General features: G+C 36.0%; 1 protein-coding gene across 3 annotated transcripts in view; it reads right to left on the reverse strand.

The window, feature by feature from the left end:
- The window catches only part of LOC125672277 (lipoxygenase homology domain-containing protein 1-like), a 91,923-nt gene that overhangs the window by 10,053 nt on the left and 61,309 nt on the right, over positions 1-20,561 (reverse strand). For all 3 annotated transcript variants that reach the window (XM_048908487.2, XM_048908485.2, XM_048908488.2), the window contains 13 exons: positions 20,294-20,481; positions 16,629-16,721; positions 16,195-16,321; positions 15,849-16,000; positions 14,542-14,690; positions 11,316-11,434; positions 9,789-9,949; positions 9,412-9,501; positions 7,988-8,117; positions 5,959-6,113; positions 4,716-4,794; positions 4,500-4,578; positions 912-1,639 (listed from right to left, as the gene is read on the reverse strand). In XM_048908487.2, the coding sequence (XP_048764444.2) occupies positions 912-1,639; positions 4,500-4,578; positions 4,716-4,794; positions 5,959-6,113; positions 7,988-8,117; positions 9,412-9,501; positions 9,789-9,949; positions 11,316-11,434; positions 14,542-14,690; positions 15,849-16,000; positions 16,195-16,321; positions 16,629-16,721; positions 20,294-20,481 (2,250 nt within the window). The remainder of the gene's footprint in view (positions 1-911; positions 1,640-4,499; positions 4,579-4,715; positions 4,795-5,958; positions 6,114-7,987; positions 8,118-9,411; positions 9,502-9,788; positions 9,950-11,315; positions 11,435-14,541; positions 14,691-15,848; positions 16,001-16,194; positions 16,322-16,628; positions 16,722-20,293; positions 20,482-20,561) is intronic.

Below are 20,561 nucleotides of genomic sequence, written 5' to 3' on the forward strand. Positions count from 1 at the left end.
ACCTTGTGGTGGTGGTGGTGTGGGTGAATTTCTATCATTCTATACCTTGTGGTGGTGGAGTGGGTGACTTTCTATCATTCTATACCTTGTGGTGGTGGAGTGGGTGACTTTCTATCATTCTATACCTTGTGGTGGTGGAGTGGGTGACTTTCTATCATTCTATACCTTGTGGTGGTGGAGTGGGTGAATTTCTATCATTCTATACCTTGTGGTGGTGGAGTGGGTGAATTTCTATCATTCTATACCTTGTGGTGGTGGAGTGGGTGAATTTCTATCATTCTATACCTTGTGGTGGTGGAGTGGGTGAATTTCTATCATTCTATACCTTGTAATGGTGTGGGGTGACTTTCTATCATTCTATACCTTGTGGTGGAGTGGGTGAATTTCTATCATTCTATACCTTGTGGTGGTGGAGTGGGTGAATTTCTATCATTCTGTACCTTGTGGTGGTGGAGTGGGTGAATTTCTATCATTCTATACCATGTGGTGGTGTGGGTGAATTTCTATCATTCTATACCTTGTGGTGGTGGAGTGGGTGACTTTCTATCATTCTATACCTTGTGGTGGCGGTGTGGGTGAATTTCAATCATTCTATACCTTGTGGTGGTGTGGGTGAATTTCTATCATTCTATACCTTGTGGTGGTGGAGTGGGTGAATTTCTATCATTCTATACCTTGTGGTGGTGGAGTGGGTGAATTTCTATCATTCTATACCTTGTGGTGGTGGAGTGGGTGAATTTCTATCATTCTATACCTTGTGGTGGTGGAGTGGGTGACTTTCTATAATTCTATACCTTGTGATGGTGGAGTGGGTGAATTTCTATCATTCTATACCTTGTGGTGGTGGTGTGGGTGAATTTCTATCATTCTATACCTTGTGGTGGAGTGGGTGAATTTCTATCATTCTATACCTTGTGGTGGTGGAGTGGGTGGTTTATCATCCTCCACCGCTTTCTCCGGTTCTGCTGTCTGCTGGTCAGTCAGTCTATCCATGGATTCCTCCTGGTTTGGTTTATCCTCCAAAGTCTCTGTTTTGTCAGTGTCTCTCTCCTCTGGAACCTCCGCCTTAATTTCTTTCTCCTCCTCTCTAGGAGTGTCTAGTTTCTTGGCTGTTTCATCATCAGTGGTTGGTGAATGTGGTTTTTCTTCACTGGTTTTTGGTGACATTGGTTTTAGGTCCTCAGTTACTGGTGAGGCTGCCTTCTCTGGTTTAGGGGAAGGAAGCTTTTCACTGTGTGGCTCTGGTGAATCTGGTTTTTCTTCAGGCCTGGGACTTCCAGGCGTTTCTACTTTGTCAGACACTACTACGGGGGCCACCACTGGGGCAGGGGAAGGACTTCTCGTCTTCTCTCTCGGTGTTACGGAGGGTGTCTTGGTTTTTTCTCGTGGTGTTGGATCAGGACTTTTTGTCTTCTCTCTGGGTATTGGTGTAGGTGTTTTGGTTCTCTCCCTGAGAGCAGGGACTGGGGTCTTGGTCTTCTCTCTCGGTGCTGGTGTGGGGGTCATGGATTTCTGTCTGGGTGTTGGAGAGGGTTGACTGACCTGTGGTGAGGGGGATATGTCCTCCTCAAGAACAGCATCTGCAGACAAAAGTAAGGTCCTTTCTATCTTACCATCCTCCTCTCCCTCATCCAACCATCTGTAAGAACAAACACAGTAATCCTATACATGATCATTGTGATCATCTGTACGACCAAACACAATAATTAAACAAGCATCTTGGGGATGATTACTGAAATAGGAATTTAATTTTGTCGTAATACACGCTTACACATGCTATAATATTACAGATCAAAGTAAACAGTGAGCACATCAAAGATATATGGAAATCAAGAAATTAGACAATTAAAGACCTTATTTTTTTAATATGAATATCAGCCCCAAAATTAAAAATCTTCAGTACACATCATGTCTGATAAGCAATCTAACGAAGGACCTGGTATCCAACCCAGGAGGGGGGGGGGGTAGTTGGATTATCTGGCAGTGGTGTAAAAAGGAAACTCAATGTTCCAGTTAAACCATCAATAGCAGATGTTCAGAAAGCAATTTATGTTATGCGTACATGAATAGAGATGACAGAAAACACCAGCGACCTGATCCCAGCACTTCAGAAGATGGAAAGACGCATGGCAGCCTAAGATTATTCTAAAAGCAACAAAGTTGTATCACCTCGTTCTTCACAAATGACTGTGCTTTGGACCATGAATCCCAGTGATCTAGTACTTTTTCTACTGAATTGTCTGAAAATTTTATCAGATGTAGTGCTTACAAGACTATATTTACTCATTTTGAACAGTAGCTTTACTCATCATCATTATTTTTAAATTTTTTTATTCATTTATAAAACACAAAATTTACATATTATTTATTCGTTGTAACTGTAGTGCTTTTGTTTACGTTTATTAACAATTTCAATAAATTATTGTAGAGTGATATTTCCTGTTTCCAACTTCGTCATTACTATAATGATCGGTTTATCATTTACAAAGTGTTAACACAAATCCAGGTATCAGAAATACTGAACTGAACGTGATAACTACGATTTTCGTAATGAAAAACGACTGAAATTCATGAAATGTAAGTGTTGCAGTATCAAGTAAAGTAATACATATAATTTGATTGATGCTTTCCACCACACTCAACAATTTTTCAGTTATCTGGTGGTGCCCAGTTTTTATTGGTGGAAGAGAGAACCCAGATACAATGTACCTGGGAAGAGACCACTGGCCTTCAAAAGTAAACTGGGAAACTTTCTCACTTACTGGCGCGAGTGGGATTTGAACCCACTCCGAGCAGAGGTGAGAGGCGGTGTGATTTTGAGCGCGATGCTCTAAACACTCGGCCACCTTTTATGAGGGAATATACAAATGCAACATATTAATAAGAATAATCCCTAACTTCGAACTAAAACTTTTACCACTTTAAGGTGTGTTTATTTACTTGTAAAATAGAACATGCAACATGAAACATTACACAATATTGGTATCAAATTTATTAACTTTGATTTCTTGAACCCTCAGATATCTTGAAGTTTTTCTTCAGTCCTGGCAAGTTCTAGATATCAAAGTTTACATGTATAAGTGAACTATGGTAGCTATTCATTACTTGCATACTGAGATTTCACATACTGTAGACTTGTGGCTCTTTTAAGGTAGCTCAATACACCAAAGCTTATATTCTTGATGACACTACATCACAAGATGGCGATTTAAATGTTTTGTGAAATTATTTGTATCGATTGATTTGTTTGTCTATCATCGTAGCTCAGTGGTTAAAGCATTGGGCTGGTAAACCACAGATCTCGAGTTCAAATCCACTAGAGTCTTTTGTTCATATGTGTTGAAATAATTTTTTGGAAAATCATGTTTTTATCCAAATTTGCATATTTTCTGCCTTTTTGGCATACATACTTCTTAAATATCATCACATCTTTTATGATTAAATCAATTCGTACTGATTTGAGAAACTATTTCAGGGTGTAGTGATCCACCTTAAAGATTATTTAAAAAGATTTTTCCAATTATTACTAAATACAAATTCAAACTATTGTAACCCTGCTCTGGCTCCAGGGGTCATGATTTAAACACATCTAGATCTTACACATTATGAGGAAGCTTTCATGCAAGTCCTGGATTTTTTGGTGGAGAGAGTCTTGACTTTTTACATACCCCACTCTATATTCATTATTTCCAATTATCTTTCCTTTGAAAGAGAGCTTAGTCCTTCATTTGAACAAACTTCAAAGGAAGATGGGTTGAATTTCTAGTTCTGGAGAAGAAGTTTAAAATGAGAAAAGATGACAATGAAAGAAAGCATAAGTGAGCAAGCTCATGTACCCCAAGCTCCAACATTGCTTGACAATGCCTCACATAATGAATGGTAATGGTATTGCTATGCATTACTACAAGAACAGGACAGACGGGCTTGCAATTTAAGTTCACAGGGGCATAACTCCCAGAAAAATTATTAAATCAGAATTTCCTGGGAATATGCACATCTACACACTGTGTCTTTATTAACTACAGAGTTTCACAAAATTCTGTTGAGCGGTCTCAGAGGAGTTGCGCCGACAAAAAAGGGACTGACGGACTGACAGACTGGTAAAAATATTATACCCTCTGCAACTTTGTTGCGTAGGGTATAATAACAACCATGAAGATGGATAATTTTGATCAGTAAATCTCATTTCAACCAATGAGTCAGGCTAGCTCACTCAGCCAATGGCTAAGTCAGTTTACATCAGCAAATGGCTAGGTCAGCTCATATCAGCTAATGGCTAAGTCAGTTCACATCAGCTAATGGCTAGGTCAGCTAAAAATGATTGTTGACCCCCCTTTTAATTCAATGAATGTCATTTTGCCATTTGGGAGTTATTACCTCTAAAAAAAAGTGAGACTTTTTTCCTCCAAGTCAATCCAATGCTGATGTGGGCAAAATGTGTATAAAACTGACAGGGTGAAAGTATCACAATACTAAAACTCCACATTAGGCCGACTTACTGATTGCATGGGAATACGAATTTGTCCACTGAATCAATAGAGTCCATCACCACCACCTTCTTCAGATACCATCCTGATCCTGAAACAAAACTTCAACATTCAGTAAAGTAGACACATGGAGCTTTAAGGTAGCACAGCACTTCAATATATCTTCCATAGAGGATACAAAAAACATGCATGGTTATGAAAATTAAGTCTGTTTTAGGAGATGGATACCTTCTCCCTGACTGTCATGTCCAATGGTGACCTTCTGTAACACTCCCAGATCCACTGCCTCTATTTCAAACTGGTCCACCTACAGTAAAACACAGATTTACTGAGTAATACTTATAATACAAACCTATAGTAAAACACAGATTTACTGAGAAATACTTATAATACAAACCTACAGTAAAACACAGATCTACTGAGTAATACTTATAACACAAACCTACAGTAAAACACAGATTTACTGAGAAATACTTATAACACAAACCTACAGTAAAACACAGATTTACTGAGTAATACTTATAACACAAACCTACAGTAAAACACAGATTTACTGAGTAATACTTATAACACAAACCTACAGTAAAACACAGATCTACTGAGTAATACTTATAACACAAACCTACAGTAAAACACAGATCTACTGAGTAATACTTATAACACAAACCTACAGTAAAACACAGATCTACTGAGTAATACTTATAACACAAACCTACAGTAAAACACAGATTTACTGAGTAATACTTATAATACAAACCTACAGTAAAACACAGATTTACTGAGTAATACTTATAACGCAAACCTACAGTAAAACACAGATCTACTGAGTAATACTTATAACACAAACCTACAGTAAAACACAGATCTACTGAGTAATACTTATAACACAAACCTACAGTAAAACACAGAGTTACTGAGTAATACTTATAACACAAACCTACAGTAAAACACAGATTTACTGAGTAATACTTATAACACAAACTGGTCTACGTACAGTAATCACAAACTTGCAAAGTAAAACTAATTGACCAATATAAACACACAAAATCATAAGTTAATGTTACCTCGAGAAATAATAACAAAATGAAGTAGAAATTAGCAGATGAAACTGTGTCTAGCTTCATGTTCGTGTGAGAAATTGAGACATAGTTCTATATCATGGACCTAAGTCAATTCAGTGATGGGGTCTTCATCGAGTCAATGCCAAACATGATGGGAGACACTAATTTTCTTTATCTGAATGACTGAAATCAATCACTTCCCATGCAGATTGATTGGTGATGTCACAGTTATGCGACCTATTTCACTCTTTCGGCTGACCTTATCAATATTTAACAACCAATGGTTGCACAGTGAATGCTTTACCAGTAGACTACTGAGGTTGTAAGCTTAAACTGTAACACAAAATCTACCATCATACCCAATATCTACCCAGCAACAACAAACATGATATTAGTGAACAGTATCATACCTGGTCCTGTGTGAAACGTTCCTGGTTTGTCAGGGAGTGTTTCAAAAGACGTTTTCCAGAGTTCCCCAGACTTCCAGACAGACAGACAGACACATTGGCATCAGTGCCAGCCTTGTGTACATCACCCAGGTATGTAATTACCTGGTACTTAAGGACTGGATAAACAGAAAACAAGACTTGATTCAATTTAACAATCTATTTACAATTCTATGGATCAGCATTATCAGGAAACTTAATAAAAAATTCCTATCAAACTAGAGATTAAAATCTGAATACACATCACATAACAATTTGAACTAGTGACAGAGGTGTAACAATTGTGTGTTAAATAGGGATGGATCAGTAGGGATGGATAGCTGTCTGAATCATTCTGATGTGTTAAATAGGGATGGCTAACTGTCCGAATCATTCTGATGTGTTAAATAGGGATGGATAACTGTCCGAATCATTCTGATGTGTTAAATAGGGGTGGATAACTGTCTGAATCATTCTGATGTGTTAAATAGAGATGGATAACTGTCCGAATCATTCTGATGTGTTAAATAGGGATGGATAACTGTCCGAATCATTCTGATGTGTTAAATAGAGATGGATAACTGTCCGAATCATTCTGATGTGTTAAATAGGGATGGATAACTGTCCGAATCATTCTGATGTGTTAAATAGGGGTGGATAACTGTTTGAATCATTCTGATGTGTTAAATAGGGGTGGATAACTGTCTGAATCATTCTGATGTGTGAAATAGGGGTGGATAACTGTCTGAATCATTCTGATGTGTTAAATAGGGATGGATAACTGTCCGAATCATTCTGATGTGTTAAATAGGGATGGATAACTTTCCGAATCATTCTGATGTGTTAAATAGGGGTGGATAACTGTCTGAATCATTCTGATGTGTGAAATAGGGATGGATAACTGTCCGAATCATTCTGATGTGTTAAATAGGATGGGTAACTGTCCGAATCATTCTGATGTGTTAAATAGGGATGGATAACTGTCCGAATCATTCTGATGTGTTAAATAGGGATGGGTAACTGTCCGAATCATTCTGATGTGTTAAATAGAGATGGATAACTGTCCGAATCATTCTGATGTGTTAAATAGAGATGGATAACTGTCCGAATCATTCTGATGTGTTAAATAGGGTTGGATAACTGTCCGAATCATTCTGATGTGTTAAATAGGGATGGATAACTGTCTGAATCATTCTGATGTGTGAAATAGGGATGGATAACTGTCCGAATCATTCTGATGTGTTAAATAGGGATGGATAACTGTTTGAATCATTCTGATGTGTTAAATAGGGATGGGTAACTGTCCGAATCATTCTGATGTGTTAAATAGGGATGGGTAACTGTCCGAATCATTCTGATGTGTTAAATAGGGATGAATAACTGTCCGAATCATTCTGATGTGTGAAATAGGGATGGATAACTCTCCGAATCATTCTGATGTGTTAAATAGGGATGGATAACTGTCCGAATCATTCTGATGTGTGAAATAGGGATGGATAACTGTCTGAATCATTCTGATGTGTTAAATAGAGATGGATAACTGTCCGAATCATTCTGATGTGTTAGATAGGGATGGATAACTGTCCGAATCATTCTGATGTGTTAAATAGGGATGGATAACTGTCCGAATCATTCTGATGTTTTAAATAGGGATGGATAACTGTTTGAATCATTCTGATGTGTTAAATAGGGATGGATAACTGTTTGAATCATTCTGATGTGCTAAATAGGGATGGATAACTGTCCGAATCATTTTGATGTGTTAAATAGGGATGGATAACTGTCTGAATCATTCTGATGTGTTAAATAGGGGTGGATAACTGTCCAAATCATTCTGATGAGTTAAATAGGATGGATAACTGTCCGAATCATTCTGACAAGAGAGCTGTTTTGCAGCTGAACAATCTAGAAATTATAATCTGAATGTTAAGATAACTGATATTGTTTGTCAAGCTACACAGTACAGCTTTCACTCAGTATTGAACCCAGCAGCCGGACAATGAATGACCCGTACCTTTGGGAGGAATAATGGCTGGCCAATGGACAGGGATTTCCCTCCAGCCATCAGATTTATCGTCCACTGTGACCCAGTCATTCAGGTCATAGGTAAACATATCTCCTGTGTCAATGTCCTCACAAACAATCTGTAGTAGAGCAGTATATGTCCTATTGTAATTTACATAATTATGAGTAACATATTTCATAATGAAGCTGTGCATTATATTTATATTACATAGTCCATACAGACTCTCACAAATACATACAGACTCTCACAAATACATGCAGACTCTCACAAATACATACAGACTCTCTCACAAATACATACACACTCTCTCACAAATACATGAAGACTCTCACAAATACATACAGACTCTCACAAATACATGCAGACTCTCACAAATACATGCAGACTCTCACAAATACATACAGACTCTCTCACAAATACATACAGACTCTCACACAAATACATGCAGACTCTCACAAATACATACAGACTCTCTCACAAATACATACAGACTCTCACAAATACATACAGACTCTCTCACAAATACATACAGACTCTCACAAATACATACAGACTCTCTCACAAATACATGCAGACTCTCACAAATACATACAGACTCTCTCACAAATACATACAGACTCTCACAAATACATGCAGACTCTCACAAATACATACAGACTCTCACAAATACATGTAGACTCTCTCACAAATACATGCAGACTCTCTCACAAATACATACAGACTCTCTCACAAATACATGCAGACTCTCTCACAAATACATGAAGACTCTCACAAATACATACAGACTCTCTCACAAATACATACAGACTCTCACAAATACATGAAGACTCTCACAAATACATACAGACTCTCTCACAAATACATGCAGACTCTCACAAATACATGCAGACTCTCTCACAAATACATGAAGACTCTCACAAATACATACAGACTCTCTCACAAATACATGCAGACTCTCACGAATACATACAGACTCTCACAAATACATGAAGACTCTCTCACAAATACATACAGACTCTCTCACAAATACATGCAGACTCTCACAAATACATACAGACTCTCTCACAAATACATGCAGACTCTCACAAATACATACAGACTCTCTCACAAATACATAAAGACTCTCTCACAAATACATGAAGACTCTCTCACAAATACATACAGACTCTCTCACAAATACATGCAGACTCTCACAAATACATGCAGACAATCAGTAACAGAATGTTATATCTGATGCCTACATGACCTATCTGGGGCAACCAAGATTTTGTGTAATAATTTTTGCACAACATTTTATTGATACTATACAATATCATATAATGTTTTTGCATTGATTGTCGATAAACATGAGATATAAATACTGAAAGTAAAAACATTTGGTTACAAACTAAACACAAACATCCTGTGCTTACCCTTCTCAGTAACCAGCCTTTCTTTTTGGTGTTGTCAAGGTAACCAATACGTAGTTTGTACAGCTCGCCAATATCAGCAGCAAACTTAATCTACAATATTGTAACGAACATCAAATTTTCACATCCTAACTGACACTTGAGATTTCGACCTTGAAATTAAATGAAATATGGACCATATTGTTTTAGGAGTCCTATTCTGTATGCTTGTAATTAAGCCTTGAGTACTCAAATAGAGGTAATCTACGAAACTATTTCCCAAGGAACTTTTAAAATTCTACAGCACAATGACTTTGAATGATTCCATGGTATTTCACTAGTACAGACAGGTTTTCTTTCTCAATCTTTTTCGGAATTTATATATAGAGATATAACAATACCTCACACATGTCCTTCTGACCGATCTGGAATGGGTTGTCACGGGAGGACTTGAGTGGACAAAGTTCACTTTCGCCCTCGCTGCCGATGAATGTGACCACCAGATCCAGGGGCACTCCTCCTTTCTGCCCACCAGTGTCTGTGCTGATCTTCCAAGCTCCATCTAAAATCACATCAATAATCACAAATTGCTTCTTATATTTTCTAAATATGCCCCTCCAATTCATATCAGTTTTCACCATTGTTTACTAGAGGAAATTCATAACTGAGACAATGGAATCATTTAAAAAATGAACAGCACTTTTGAGCTGTTCATGGTCAATATGAATGGATTTGGATTTGAGGCAAAGTCAGTGAATCCCGCTAGCACGATTCACAGAGAATTTGCCTCAAATCCAAATCCATTCATATTGACCATGAACAGCTCAAAAGTGCTGTTCATTTCTTATATTTATATTCATTTACTAAACCACCATTTGTTTACATTGCTAGTATAAGTCAGGAAATATTTTGTTGCATAAAATCCTATGTCACAGTCATATTGTGACGTACGTCAAAACATAGACATGATGTCACACTTTACCCTGCCTTTTATCAACATTGCACTGTATTTTGGAGCTAGGAGACCACAAGATTGGAATGATAAACCACGTAAGTTGACAATCTTAATCTGGGGTGTGACTTTGCGAGATCTTTGTAACACATATTGTATTTTTTCAAATCATTATGCTATCTCAGTCGCTCTATACTAGTTTATAATCCATTCATAGTCAATGTGAATGGATTGTGTCGCGTGCTGAAATTGCTTGGTTCATAGAGGAAAATGCGATTTGTAATAAAAATATAGAATCTGAAACAAATACTATCACCGTGGTGAAGGCTACTCACCAAATAAACAATTAGTCAAATGTAATGAGCATACTTTCTTGTTTCTTAAAACTGCTTGACGATCTGACAACATGACCAAATAATGTGATATCTGTATCAGTTATGCAAAGATGACAAACATTATGCAATATGGTATGAGCATGATGTCACATGGTAAAATATATATGATGTATACATTATTATTTACTATTATACATGTATTACATGACTTGGAGGACGTCATACCAAAATATTTGCCCCGAGGTGACAGGAAAGCCCTGGGGTGTTATGTCGCCCGATGCTGTAGGCAATTTATATTATCTGTCATGTTTCGTATGTATGTCAAGGTTGGTCATATATGTATGTCAAGGTTGGTCATATATGTATGTCAAGGTTGTTTGTGTTATAGGGGTATAAAAACAATGGAAACATGGGGTAATTTATATAAATGGCATCTAAATGTAGAGTAAATCGGATACATCACTAAGGGCTATAACTCATACAGCCACTGAGAGTATAGAACACTGAACACATCTTTCTAGTGTGTGTGACTTTCAGTTACAAAATGAGCATCACCCCTGTGAATCAGCACCATGACTGTTTTTCTGATGATACTTATAAAATTAATCACTACACAAGCTGAATAACTAACATAAACATACTAGACTGTGGTATGCTTTTGACTCGGTCAGCCGGAATCACGACAGAACTCGGCCAAGTCTCGTTCAGTCGGAGTGTCTCCTCTAGTTCCTGTTTCTTGGTCTCCTTGCTCCCAATCCACCTACAAAAACAAATATACATCAGTAAAATCCACCCAGAAAAACAAATACTGAAACAGTAAAATCCACCTACAAAAACAAATACTGATACAGTAAAATCCACCTACAAAAACAAATACATATACAGTAAAATCCATGTTTAATAATCCTATAAGATTATGTCCACCTGAAAAAACAAATACATATATATGCAAGAGCTTGTTCTGCATATGATCAGATTTTAAAATTGAGGCAGGCTACTGACAAACAAGATGATGGTGCAGGGGTTTCAAGAATCTCGTTTAAAGTCAGCATTTCACAAATTCTATGGTCATTATAACAATCTAGTTTGCCAATACAACCTATAATTGGGTCAAATGCTCAAGTGAGCTAAAAACCCCAGGGATTATCAGTACCTACTCATGGCCCAATATTCTATCCCATTCACAATGGAAAATAGGTTGAATTTTTTCCTTTTCGGAAAAAATTAAAATACTGAACCTTTTTTTGGAAAAAAACTAGATGTGTGTGTCTGCCTGCAGTAAAGTCAAATGTAGGAAGGAAATCCATCAAAGTATAGCATTGAATGTGGTATCAGATAGTATTTTACACACATTAAGTGCAATGAAGAACTCAACAACAATCCTTTTGATGGTTTAACAGCCATAAATAAATACATTAATATTTCTACGTTAAAGGGGCACAACTCCATCAAAATCAACAAGAGGCCCATGGGCCTAGAATCGCTCTTCTGATACATTGTAGAACAGGCAAAAATTCTCACTAACCAAGATTCATCAATTAACAAAGTTTGATGATGTTAAGTCATATAGTGCCTGAAAATTTAAATGTAACTGTCCAAAAGTAGGTCACGGTGACCTACTTTTGGTCGACACACTGAAGACTCCAGATGCATAAACTGACAAGTCAAATAGTATTCAAATATAGCCGTCAAATTCCAAAAGAAGGCCACAGTGACTTACTTTTTGGTCGACACACTCCAAAGACTCAAGATGCATCAACTGACAAAGTTTGATAATTGAAGTCAAATAGTATCTGAAATGTTCAGATATAAACGTCAAATTCCAAAAGTAGGTCACAGTGACCTACTTTTTGGTCGACACACTCTGAAGACTCAACATGCATCAACTGACAAAGTTTGATAATTGTAAGTCAAATAGTATCTGAAATATTAAAATATAGCTGTCAAATTCCAAAAGTAGGTCACAACCTACTTTTCGGTCAACAAACTATGAAGACTCCAGATGCATCAACTGACAAAGTTTGATGATCCTAGCTTTCATAGTGTCCAAAATATGCATCTAAAATTGAAAGTGTGAAATTTGAATGTCTGCAAAATTCAAAAAGTAGGTCACTGTGACCTACTTTTTTTTTTTTTTATAAATATGTTTCGAGGCCTCTAGACGCATCAACTTACAAGGTTTGATGATTCTAAACCTCTCGGTATCTGAAATAACAACCTAAAATGTATTCATAAATTATTAGCCATAAAATTCAGAAAGTAGGTCATGGTGACATACTTTTCACATGACCCACTTCAAGGTCCCATGATCCATCAACTGACAACTTTTGATGATCATAGGCTCAAAAGTGTCCAAGATATGCATCAAAATCCATTTAATAATAATTACCTGGGAAATTAAAAAAGTAGGTCACGATGACCTACTTTTGAGACAACATGATATTAGGTCCTAAGATGCATCAACTGACAAAATTTGATGATCCTAGTCCTTATACTAAGAAAAATATCAAAGTTTTAACAAAACAAAATTTAAGGTCAACTTTGAAATGACCTTGAGACCACACCCTTTGCCCCAGGATGATGCCTTGAACAATTTTTTTTATCTAAAACCTATCCTCATCCTTATGCATAAGTTTGGTGATAATTTGCCCAGTGGTTCTTGAGAAGAAGATTTTTTAGCAACCACTACTTTCTTAATTATCTCCCCTGGGCCAAGGATACCCTGTGACAAATTTGACAAAAATTGGCCAAGGGGTTCTTGAGATATAGCCCTTTTTCCAAAAAGTTGACGCACACTGCACACCGCATGCCAGACATATGGCCATATGATTAGCTCTTTGAGCCTTCGGCTCAGAAGAGCTAACAACAGGAATAAAACTCAAACTCGATCTGTAACACATCAATATACATCTGCATACAAAAAACCTTTAACTGACATGACAAACACCCATCTAATTACGATTAGACTTATAAATCTGCTCCTCTACTATACGCCCTGGCCATATTCAGAAAGGGACAAAAAAATCTTCATCAATTGCTTTGAAAATGAGCTAACCACCAAAATAGGAAATATTGAGGTCAAGATCACAGGGAAGACCAAGGTCATAAAACAATGCCACTAATATGTATCAGTGTAAGAGTTTTCATAAAATTATTTTCAATAGTTACTTTGGAACCAAGCTAAACACAAACATGGAAAAGTGAGGTCAAGGTCAAGGGAAATGTCAAGGTAAAAAATATTGATGCAGTTAAATAGGTGATAAAAATATGAATCAACATGTAAGGTTTGATGAAAATATCTTGAATAGTTTCTTTGAAATTGAGCTAAACACAGAGCTAAACACCTAGTGTGATGGAAGGACAGACAGAGAGACGGAAGACGGACATGACAAACACAATAAGCCCCAGCCATAATCATGATGGGGCATAAAAATTATATTTCTATGTTAAAAACAACACAAATTGATGCTCACTAAAATCACATTTTATGCACTTTCTGGAGACTGAGTTTACATGATAAACATGTACCTGGTTTGAGTTCATTTTTTTTCTATTCACAAAAGACAGAAGGCTAGCTGAGTGTCCTTTGTGAATAAAAAAACTAGTAATCAACAAAGAAAAGTTGATTAACCTGCTTTTCCATTACATTCTGCACAATAATCAACTACAATAATGTCATTATTGTAGGATAAAAGGTCAGAGTGAAAAGACACCATCATGAGATGTAACATAAAACAACAAACTGTCTGTTATAGTGAGGTCACATGAAAACAACACACAGATATTTGTTACAGTGATGTAATAACCAAAAGTAATGGTAAAATCCTACCCACTAGACACCTAAAACCAAAACATTACTAAACTTACTTTCCATGGACAAAATTGTACTGAAGAGCACTGTATTCATTCTCCTTAACAACCACCTTGTCCAGTAACCACGGTGATCCCGGACCCTTAGCGATCACTATTTTTTCCAGCTCTCCTAAGTCAACAGCCTCAACAGTAAATGTATCAACCTGAAAAGATACAACAGTTAACACAGAAATAAATCTCCAACTTATAGAAATGAACATGAGACATTTTGCATCATGTAAAATATCACAGAATGTCATTATAAACAGGATTATATTCTGCGGAAAAAAAAATCCCTTCAGTTTTACTGTTTCTGGACAGGTCATCGTTCCCTCGGAATGAATATAAACACAAGAATTATTTTAGACCCCAAAAACTTATAAGTTAGGAGTTACATGAACAGCGCTCCTCTCCCCAACCCCCATATATACATATATAGTGTTACATAGTATTATAATTGTAAGAATTCCTTTGTTTCTAAGATATAAAGAGTCTCTGATATATAAACAAATGCCTTTTGTAGATGTTGAGAGGATCGATCAGTAAACAAGATACAGGATAATCATAGGAGTAGATCAGAAACCCCCCGGCTAGCAATGGGGATTTACAAAATAGAATGTGCTTGTAATAATATAATTATATTGCTCAGTTCAATGATCTCATTCTGTCTTTGTGCACCTAACATTCCATGTACAGTGTATATATCTAAATATTAATCAATACATTTTCTGTTTATGCACAACATTGACAGATTATGCACTTGTGAAAAAGAAAATTTTCACAAATTATTAATCTCAATTTAAATTGAAACACCTCATTAAAATCAATTAAATTCTATTCATTGAAACAACATCCAAGAAAAATTTCATCTTTAGAGATTTCCCCATTGGTAACGCGGGGTGATAAATTTGGCTTATTTAAGCGGTTAGATAGCTTTCCGCCAAAATTTCACTCGCCAAATATGCATCCCATTGTGACTTCATGTATTTGCAAGAGAGATAAATCTTCCTTGTCCACCAAGATTTATTCTGCTAAAATTACTTACATACCTACGAGCCAGCAAATCGCCAAATCTTAGACAAGCAGAAAAAACGACTATACTGTATGTGTACTGATATTGAGGGAATTCATATTTTAGTGTCTTTGATGCTACATAAGAAACGTTGATGTACAGTTGTGCTAATCAAATATGAAATTCTCCATTCATTTCCCATTGTATGTGATAGAATAGTGAATCAACTTCAGTAATGCGAATTTTAAATATGCTAAATTTATGGACCAATGATTTGTTGATAATTTTGCCAGAGATTAAGATTCCCTACCTGACCAGTCTGGAAACATTTTTGTTTGTTGAGGTGGAGGTGTCGTCTGCCAGTGTCCGAGTCCATTCCATACAGTGTGATAAACACATGTGACTCTGTCCCAGAATCCATTTCTTCATCACTGGTGAAAATCTGAATGTGGTAGGGGAGGACTGAAACAACACAGAAAATTATTATTTTTTTCTAATAGAAAAAAAAATGGATTAATGATGTATCTATTCAGAATGAACAATCTTTTATAATGTGAATAAATAAACAAACCAAAAAACCAATCATTAATTTCAAAAAAGGTCCATGGACCTTTATAGTCACCTGAATATTACACAAAGCATTGACCAATGCTTACCTTGTTTGAATCCCTGGCCAATTTTTATGACAGGAAGCTCTTTCCTGATGTCCCCGCCCATCTCTCCAATCCAGCGGGAAAAATCGAATTCCAAGACCTCACCTGTGTCACGGTCTGTCAAGGTCACCTATAGAAATACAATTTCCTAAATGTTCAATGTGATGAAGTGGTAAATTAAACAAAACCTCAGAGGCTACAATTCTCATTTAGTCACCTTGCTGTTATAGAGATAAGAATATTGTGTTCACAAGGAGTTTCATTACTAAGGGCAGATAATCCATTAAACATTTGGTTACATAAGTTCAATCTTTTCTACACACAATGCCAAGTGAAAAATTAGTAAAACAGTTCAAATTAGCAAAAGAGTTTCAATCAGCAAAGTCTGTATTTGTTAGAACTGATTTTAATGATTTGTCAGTAACATGGTTCCTGACCTTCTCCACGGTCCATACTGTGTCAGGATCCTGCTCATATCCAGCACTGACTCGGATTTTCTGAATCTTCCCGACGTTTCCAAAGTTCAGGTCCTGAAGTAACAGGTATCACTTAGTCAAAAGGCATCTATTGCGGTACTTATAAATAACAAGTTAGTGATAACTTAATCTATTGTAGTACTTACACTGGTACCAACTTAGTGATGAGTAAATCTATGATTGCAGCACTTACAAGTACTGACTCAGTGAATAGCCATATAACTTAGTGATGAGTAAATAATTACAGCACTTACAAGTAACGACTCAGTGAATAGCCATAAACTTAGTGATGAGTAAATAATTACAGCACTTACAAGTATCGACTCAGTGAATAGCCATATAACTTAGTGATGAGTAAATAATTACAGCACTTACAAGTACCGACTCAGTGAATAGCCATATAACTTAGTGATGAGTAAATAATTACAGCACTTACAAGTACCGACTCAGTGAATAGCCATATAACTTAGTGATGAGTAAATAATTACAGCACTTACAAGTACCGACTCAGTGAATAGCCATATAACTTAGTGATGAGTAAATAATTACAGCACTTACAAGTACCGACTCAGTGAATAGCCATATAACTTAGTGATGAGTAAATAATTACAGCACTTACAAGTACCGACTCAGTGAATAGCCATATAACTTAGTGATGAGTAAATAATTACAGCACTTACAAGTACCGACTCAGTGAATAGCCATATAACTTAGTGATGAGTAAATAATTACAGCACTTACAAGTACCGACTCAGTGAATAGCCATATAACTTAGTGATGAGTAAATAATTACAGCATTTACAAGTACCGACTCAGTGAATAGCCATATAACTTAGTGATGAGTAAATAATTACAGCATTTACAAGTACCGACTCAGTGAATAGCCATATAACTTAGTGATGAGTAAATAATTACAGCATTTACAAGTACCGACTCAGTGAATAGCCATATAACTTAGTGATGAGTAAATAATTACAGCATTTACAAGTACCGACTCAGTGAATAGCCATATAATTAGTGATGAGTAAATAATTACAGCACTTACAAGTAACAACTCAGTGAATAGCCATATAACTTAGTGATGAGTAAATAATTACAGCACTTACAAGTACCGACTTAGTGAATAGCCATATAACTTAGTGATGAGTAAATAATTACAGCACTTACAAGTAACAACTCAGTGAATAGCCATATAACTTAGTGATGAGTAAATAATTACAGCACTTACAAGTACCGACTCAGTGAATAGCCATATAACTTAGTGATGAGTAAATAATTACAGCACTTACAAGTACCGACTCAGTGAATAGCCATATAACTTAGTGATGAGTAAATATTTACAGCACTTACAAGTAACAACTCAGTGTGTAGATATATTAACTTGATTTTATTCAGTAACTACTCTGATTTTGTGCAATCCACACAGAAATATGATATTACAAGCATCCACTGAATGTAAGACTTGCTCATGTTTTTCTTTTTGTTTGTTGATTTTCATTTTATTCTGTGTGTCTGCTCATATTTATACCTAATCATAATATCACTATGTTTTAGAACAATTAAAGTATCACAAGAAGCAGGCTGTAAATTATTATTCACACCAACATGCACAGACTCGAACAATTAAATGTTAATATCTTAACACACGACTGCATGAAAGGTGAAGATAACGAACAGTGATCAATCTCGTAACTCCTATAAGATATACAAAATAGATAGTTGTGCAAACACGGATCCCTGGACACCCCAGAGGTGGGATCAGGTGCCTAGGGGGAGTAAGTATCCCCTATCGATCGGTTACACCTGCCGTGAGCCCTATATCTAGATCAGGTAACAGAGTATATCATTTATTCCAGATATAGTGTAGTCTATTGATACTACACTGTCACTACCAAGAGCAGATTCAATGGTATATTAATGGTATATTGCTGGAAAAAGACAGAGATTTATATGATATCTTTAAAAATTGGAGAGGTAGAAAACCTGAATATTAAGTTTTGTAAACATCTACTGGGTGCCGGTAAAAGAAGTACTAATATTGCAATAATCTCTGAATTGGGTAGATATCCTATGTTCAGCTCTATAATCCAAAGTATTTTACTATATTGGCATAGACTTGAGAATTGCCCAGAATCATCCCTGTTATACATTGCTTATACAGAGAATATCAATCTGAATTTATATAATATAAATTGTTGGTACAAAAACATTAGTTATTTTAAGGAAAGAATGGGCATTTTGGTACCCAATTGTAAAAATCTCAAATTCTCATTTTTCAAAAAACAAATGAAGAATCAGGTACGGAAATAATTTTTACTTTACTGGTCAAAACAACGTGAAGAGGGTCAGAAATCAGGAAAACTCACAACATATTTTTCGTATAAAGAAAACTTTACTATGGAAAGTTATATATTTTTAGAATCCCTAGAATTAAGAAAAACTCTATGTAGATTTCGAATTAGTGCACATGACCTTCGAATTGAAAGAGGAAGACATGAATTTACAAAAACCAATTCTGGCCAGAAGATTTCCTTAGAAAGAAAGAAAAGAATATGTGAATTACGTAACCTTAATTGTGTAGAAGATGAATTTCATTTCCTTACTGATTGTCCATTCTATGTTGAAGAGAGAAATATGTTTTTTAAAGGTATATACAAGCTCAACAAAAATTTTATCTATCTAACAAATAAGGACAAATTTACTTGGTTGATGATTAATGAAGACAAACCAGTTGAAAGTGTTCCCCATATCTCGCAGCCATACAAGGCGATGGGTTTTACCATATGGTCAAAAAGATGCAAAAATGTTTTAATTGGTGGATCGATAGATTTGATGTCTTTATAAAGTTTGAATGAGGCCTTAAGAGCTTTATTGTATAGATCAGATTTTGCTTCCTTGAATGAACCACAGGAGGATAATATTACTCCTAGATATTTATATTTGTTAGTACATTCAATACATATGTTACCAAACATAAAATTTTCTTTAATTAGGTGTCCGCTTTCATTAAAAATGACTACTTTTGTCTTATTGGTATTAATTTCTAAGCACCAATTGTTGCAATATTTTTCAAGTAAGTTTAGTTTGTTTTGTAGTCCATTTTGGTTTTCTGAAAGCAGTACAAGATAGTCTGCATATAGAAGAGAGGTGATTTTCTTTCCAGAAAGATTGACAGAGCCCATGGTTTCTTCATCCAGTAATTTAGAAAAATCGTTCAAAAATGTTTTAAAAATATTTGGGCTTAAGACATCACCTTGTCGGACTCCTATCTCTGGTGTATATGGAAGGATTAACTTGTTCCCTACTTTTATGAAAATATATCAACCATTTAACTGCAAGGTTAAATCTTGATTGTTATCTACATGTAAGTCGTAAAAACATTAAAAGAACTATTTTTTTCTATGCAAAGAGCAGACAAATGTAAAGAAACTATTAAAATAAACCCCATCAGTTTATGCATTTGACAAGAAATCTTATACAATCAATCTAAGAACCCCATTTACAGAAAATATCAACAATAAAAGAAAAACAGTAGAGCACTATCGTATTGCAGGTATGATACATTTTTATCATGCATTTCAGTATATCATTCCATGTACAATCTACTCCTAAAACTCAATACTCACGGGGAATGTGTCAATCTGTCCTGGTAGAAAGGCCTCCCCCTGCATGCTAATCAGTTCTATGGGGCCCTGCACCGACTCGCTGCCATATATTGTCAATGACACTTCACGTGATTTACTGCTGCGGTTTTTGGCTACATCAGGCAACTGATCAATGTCGGCTGTCTTTACAATACAAGTCCAGTCTCCATCTGAAAAACGGTCAACATACCTGCTACATCTTCTTCAAGCAAGTCTAAGACACACTCATATCAAGGGACAAAGCCAATGT

The sequence above is a fragment of the Ostrea edulis genome, chromosome 4 (assembly GCF_947568905.1).
Source record: "Ostrea edulis chromosome 4, xbOstEdul1.1, whole genome shotgun sequence".
NCBI lineage: Eukaryota > Metazoa > Mollusca > Bivalvia > Ostreida > Ostreidae > Ostrea > Ostrea edulis.